The sequence below is a fragment of the Lactuca sativa genome, chromosome 8, assembly GCF_002870075.4.
Source record: "Lactuca sativa cultivar Salinas chromosome 8, Lsat_Salinas_v11, whole genome shotgun sequence".
Lineage (NCBI taxonomy): Eukaryota > Viridiplantae > Streptophyta > Magnoliopsida > Asterales > Asteraceae > Lactuca > Lactuca sativa.
Window position 1 is genome coordinate 78,444,332 of NC_056630.2, and position 6,477 is coordinate 78,450,808.

General features: G+C 35.1%; 1 protein-coding gene across 1 annotated transcript; it reads left to right on the plus strand.

The window, feature by feature from the left end:
* Positions 1-4,391: 4,391 nt before the first annotated feature.
* Positions 4,392-6,254, plus strand: LOC128127776 (receptor-like protein 43). The gene has a single exon (XM_052766463.1). It carries the CDS (start codon positions 4,392-4,394, stop codon positions 6,252-6,254), a length of 1,863 nt encoding a protein of 620 aa, XP_052622423.1.
* The last annotated feature ends 223 nt before the right edge of the window (positions 6,255-6,477 follow it).

The following is a 6,477-nucleotide window of genomic DNA, read 5'->3' on the forward strand; positions in this document are numbered from 1 at the left end:
GAGAGTTTTGGATAGAAAAATCTCGAATTGAGCGCTTTTTCATTCCCTTTTTCGTTTTATAACCATTTTTCGTTTATAAAAAGGATGAGAGGTTTAGATATGGAAATTCGAAAGTTGATTTTTTGTAAAACCAAAATCAGATAGGAAATTTTGATTTTTTATTTTGGAAAATTCAAAACCGTTGGTTTTTTATTTCGCTTTCGGTTTCTTGTTTTTTTAATATATTTTTCAGGGTTTTGTTTTTTTTATTTCATAGATTTATTCATCAACAAATGTTGCTAGAATTTAACAAAAATAAATAATTTGCTAAAACATAATACAAGAGGAAGTTTGTTCACATTTAGTCATTGAACTTTTTTAGCGGGAAACGAACTTTCGATTTTGTTCACATTTAGTCACTAAACTTTTTTTCATTATCTATTTGCCACTGAACTATTGAAACTGTTCACATTTTACCCTTATGACCGGCAACAACCGGTCATAAGGGTAAAATGTGAACAGTTTCAATAGTTTAGTGGCAAATATATAACGAAAAAAAGTCTAGTGACTAAATGTGAACAAAGTCGAAAGTTCGTTACCCTTTCAAGTCATTATAAGGTGGGTTCTTACTACAAGTAGAGGTGTGCTTAAGAGATGTAACATTGAGAGTGTTGGTGTGTGTTAATTATGTAGATTTAGATCTAGATCTTTTTTTGTAAACACCTTTCATAATCGAATGCATCTCTTAAACACCCAAATCACCGTATTATTTGTGTGTTCTTTAATTCCGCATGCCAAACCAATGGTCATAATTCATATCAGTGAGAATGATTCATTTTTTTTTGTTAAACCAAAATCAGATTGGAAATTTTGATTTTTTATTTTGGAAAATACCAAACCATTGGTTTTTTATTTCAGTTTCGGTTTTTCGTTTTTTTTAATATATTTTTCGTGGTTTTGTTTTTTTTATTTAATAGATTTCTTCATCAACAAATGTTGCTAGAATTTAACAAAAATAAATCATTTGCTAAAACATAATACAAGAAGAAGTTTGTTCACATTTAGTCATTGAACTTTTTAGAGGGAAACAGACTTTCGATTTTGTTCACATTTAGTTAGTAAACTTTTTTTATTATCTATTTGTCACTAAACCATTGAAACTATTCATATTTTACCCTTATGACCGGTACCAACCGGTCATAATGGTAAAATGTGAACAACTTCAGCAGTTCATTGGCAAATAGAAAACGAAAAAGAGTTTAGTGACTAAATGTGAACAAAATCGAAAGTTCATTACCCTTTCAAGTTATTATCTCATAAAATAACAAAATGAGACAAATAAACAAAGTGAACGTTGCATGTGATTTGGAGAGACTGATGTCTCAAATGTGAGGTCTACGTTGAACATCTTGGTTAAATATCTTGAACAATTTTTTAGAGTAAATTACAGAAATGGTCACTGCTATTTTTTAATCAACTACAGTGTTTTCAATTGTAACCCACCGCCGTTATGATTTGATTTGGTTTTGGTTAGGCTATGCTCCCTAACAAATATTATATGATTAAATTGCCCCTAACATATTATTAATTTTTTTTTCTAAATTATTCTTTTTATTTTATAGAAATAGTACCTGTGGTTATACAATAATTTTGGATTGGGTCCTTGAAAGATTTTTATTGCTGATTTGATCCCTAGGGTTTTAATTTATTTTGAATCAAGTCCCAATCATTAACATTGTTTATTTTCTTCCGTTAAATACTTTTAAATTACTATTTCACCCTTGATGTATTATTCACAAACCCATGTCTGCCCACCAGCCCTTTTAGATCTCTAGTCGTCGGTTTCTCACACCCATAACAAAAAACAAGGGTATTCATTTATTTGGAATTTTTGTTCATGAAATGCATATGGGTCTTTTGTTAATGGTTTGTATTAGAAAGTAACACAAAAAGAGTGACGTCGGAACCTTTTGAAGATTTATGGACTGCATGTAAGATGAATATTGATGGATTTGAAGGGTTCAAAAATGGTGGAACGGGAAGACGAAGTCTAGGTTCAAGAATGGTGGAACACGAAGATGAAGAGTAAGTGTAAGATGAATATTGATGGATTTCCTGGAGAAGATGAAGTTGTGGTCTTGTGGGTGGTTTCCCGGAGAAGAAGATGGTGAGGGGTGGGTTGGGTAGAGGAGTAATGGGGTTAATATTTGGTTTATAGAATCGATTTGAAGGTTGTCATGAATGTGTAGGTTTTTGAAAGGCTAATATGTAGGTCTGAGGCTTGGCAATTGGTATCAATTTGCATATTTTATAAGGGATTGTGCTTTTCATATGGAATTGATTTGCAGGTCCAATGCTTGGGATCGATTTGCCTCCATAGGGTGGATATGAAGATGTGAGGGAGAGGGAAGGCAGAGGTTGGGCCGATCTTCTTTTATCAATTCCAAAAAAATTATAAATAATACAAAAATAAGTTAAGAATAGTAAGGCTATATAAGTAAATTCACATACTTTTAACATTTATAAACTAAACGGTGTTAATAATAGGTGACTTAGTTATAAACTAAATGGTGTTAATAATAGGTGACTTAATTCAAAATGACAAAATTGCAAAAATGGTCCTGTGGTATTCAAATTTTTGGGGTTTTAGTCCAAACAGTGATTTTTTTGGTTTCGTAGTTCTTTTGGAGTGGTTTGTATGTGAAAATGGCCCCTTCGAAAATTGAAATGACTATAATACCCTTGGGGTATTTATTTTTCATTTTTCTTTCATTATTCTTAAAATTTAATATTTATTTATTTATTTTAACAATTAAAAAAATAAAAAAGGTCTCTCTCTCTCTCTCTCTCTCTCTCTCTCTTTCTCTCTCTGAAAATACAAACTCAAGAACACATATTCATATTCATGAACACACACTCAAGAACACATACACACTTCAACTACCGTTCGCCACTACCACCGTGTCCTTGACTTCCTTTTTCTATAAATTGATTTTTCTGTTAACCTTCACCATCTCCTTCTTCTCCACACACACGAAATCAAATCTGATGAAGAATTTTCAGATGAACACCTTCAAGAAGAAAAAATCAGATCGAGTGCGTGGGTCTCCGATCTCCTCCTCGGATGACAAGCTCCTCCTGTTAAAGCAAGCCCTAACGCCGCCGCCGCCTGGTAGGTCTTCTCTTTTAGCGAAGACAAGCTCAAGGAGATGATGATTTTCAGATCTGAGGACCTCGTTTTCAGATCCGAGTATCTCGTTTGCAGATCTGGTAGCGGTGACGAGCTTAAGGTTTTTTCTTCTCCGGTGGTGGTGGCAATAACGATGATGGAGCTGAAAATCTGGTTCGTCTTCTCCGGTATTTTTATGAAGATGGTGGCGATAATCTGAATCTTTGCCTGAGAAAGGGGGTAAGGGAGACCGAGATCAAGATCAAAGTTTCGGTAAGCTTGATAATCAGAATCTTTTCCTGATTGTCTTCACATCAAACTCACTCACACACACATACTTGAGTCAAAGGATTTGGTTGTACCCTATGAGTTTGAGAAATTTGGTTTTAATTGTTGATGCAGAATCGATTTTCCTGGTGGGTTCATCCCAATGACATGATTTTGAAGTGTATGAGTTAATCTATGTTGTATGAATCGAGTGTTTAAGAAGGGAGAAATCAGATTTATGATGCTAGGAATGATTATTTTCAAAAAAGAAATCAGATGCTTGTTGTTGATGGATATGATTCTAGACATCTTTTTAGTTTTTGGTTTGATTGTTTCTTGAAGATCGGAAGTTAAAAGGGGTGAATACTTCTTGATTTTTAATTTCTTGTTTTGTGAAAAGGACGATGAGAGAGAGAGAGAGAGAGAGCCCTTTCATTTTTTAATTATTAAAATAAATAAATAATTATTAAAACTTTAAAAAAATGATTTTAGAAATAGAAAATAAATACCCAAGGGTATTAAAGTCATTTCAGTTTACCGAGGGACCAAATCCGCAACCAAACTAGCTCAAAAGTACCACGAAACCAAAAAAGTCGGGGTTTGGACTAAAACCCAAAAAAAAATGCATACCACAGGGACCATTTTTGCAGTTTTGTCATTCAAAATGAATTGAAAACCTAGGAATGAAATCAACACTAAAAATCATTTAGGGACCTAATCCAACATTTCATATAACCACAGGGACTATTTCTGTAATTTACCCTTTATTTTAAAGAGTTGGTCGGTCAAATTTTCAATTGAGTTGTGGATACAAATTCTCCATTGACTCAGTCTTCCAATATTGCAACAAGTTATTCTTCATTTATGTCTTTATAAATGTACTCGTTACTTGATCATAATAATCCATTCTTACATCATCACAACTCATCTTTCAGTTTAAACTTTCTTCTAAACTAAAATTGAGTTAACATTCATAATGGAAAATCGGAGGGGTTTGGGGCTCTATCTCATTTTCGTATGTGTTTTTTTGTTTGCAACCACATATACTTGTTTGGGGATTGGAAATGTTAGTGTCATCTGCTTTGAGCACAAGCGATTTGCTCTTCTCAACTTCAAACACAGTATCCAAGATCCTTTTGAAATGTTGTCATCATGGGTTGGAAATGAGTGTTGCATGTGGGAAGGAATCCAGTGTGATGGTGTCACTGGAAATGTTCAACGCCTTAAACCTAATGCAGATTCCTACTACGACTTCTTTACTCGTAATAAGGTGAGCTCTTCTTTGGCAGAGTTGAGGCATCTCAAATACCTCGACTTGAGTGGGAATGGTTTTTTTCTAGGAAGTCAGATACCTGAGTTCATTGGATCCTTGAAACAGCTGACCTACCTCAATCTATTTGATGCTAGTTTTGAAGGTATTATTCCTCCTCAAATTGGAAATCTTTCTAATTTAAAGGTTCTTAATCTCGGTTCAAACTTTTTAAAGGCAGATGAAATGGCATGGATTTCTCGCCTTCCGTCACTCGAGCTTCTCGACTTGAGTTCAGTGGATCTTAGTGGAGCACAAAACTGGGATCAAACTTTGCTTCACATGACTCCCTTGTTGAAAGAGTTAAGTTTGTCGAATTGTCGACTTTCCAATGTTGAACTTGGTGCTTTTCTAAATTTGAGTAGAATACTTCCCAACATCAAACACCTCGATCTTGGCTTTAATTCTTTCGAAGGTCCACTCCCCACCTTTTTTCAAAACATGACCTCCCTCACATTCCTCGATCTTTCTGGATTTAATCTTAGTTTGGCATGGAACTTTCCAGACCTACTAAGCATGATCCCTTCTCTATCAGAGCTGCATTTGTTTGATTGTGGGCTTGATAGGACGCATCTATCTTCCCCTCGTCTTAATTTCAGTAAACTTGATAACATCCAACACCTCGATCTTGGATTTAATCCACTTGGAGGCGTATTTCTGTCCTTTCTGACAAACATGAGTTCCCTAAGAGTCCTTGACCTTTCAGATACCATGCTGAATTCATCCCTTCCTATTATGCCTAAGCTTCTAGAGCTTCATCTTTCTTATAACAAGTTTAAGCAGATTGAGCATGTTGGAATCTGGAGACGGTGCCACCTGACACAATTGAGAGTGACAAATAATGAGTTTGGTATGGAAATGATTGACTCACCAAAAAACGCATCAGAATGCTCCCAGGATTCTTTGGCGAATTTAAGAGTTCTTGATCTATCGTACAACAGACTGGTTGGTTCAATCCCTGAATCTCTGAGTAGATTAAGATTTTTAGAAGTGCTAGATCTATCTCAAAATCACTTGACTGGTCCTGTTCCAGAGTTCCCTGGTAACCTTACCAAACTTGACCTTTCTTCTAACCAATTGACTGGTTCAATTCCAAAGTCCCTTGGAAAATTAGCAACTTTAACAGATTTGAATCTAAGTTCTAATTTGTTAAATGGGTCTATTCCACTTTCAATAGGGAAACTTTCCAAACTCCGTTCTCTTGTTCTCTCCAACAATTCTTTAGAAGGAGTAGTTACTGAAGCCTATTTTGCAAACCTTTCGATGTTGAAGGACTTGGATACTTCTTCTAACAGTAAGTTGACATTCCATGTTTCACACGGGTGGATACCTCCATTCCAATTAAAATCTCTTAATTTCGGCTCTTGCAATATCAATAATGGATTCCCACAGTGGCTTCGTAATCAACGGAAACTTCAAATCTTAGTGTTGTCAAATGCTACACTTTCAGGACCTCTGCCCGCATGGTTGCGGAGGATGCCCATCATTCCTGCCTTAGATCTCTCTCACAACAAATTCAGCGGACCTTGAAAAACCTTCCCAATGGTGGAAATGATAAAGTGTATACATATTCTCCTGAGCCTGCGTTACTTCTGGAATATAACCTTTTCAATGGGTCAATTCCAAGGTCATTGTGCAGAAGAACATATTTAGTAGGACTTGATTCCAAAAATATGTTCAGTGGGAAAATTCCCAACTGTTTGGGGAATCTGAAGGATTTGACTAACATGATATTAAGCTCAAATCGGCTCTC

Excerpts from the sequence above, each read along its gene's own strand:
- LOC128127776 (XM_052766463.1), top strand. The coding sequence starts at position 4,392 with ATGGAAAATCGGAGGGGTTTGGGGCTCTATCTCATTTTCGTATGTGTT.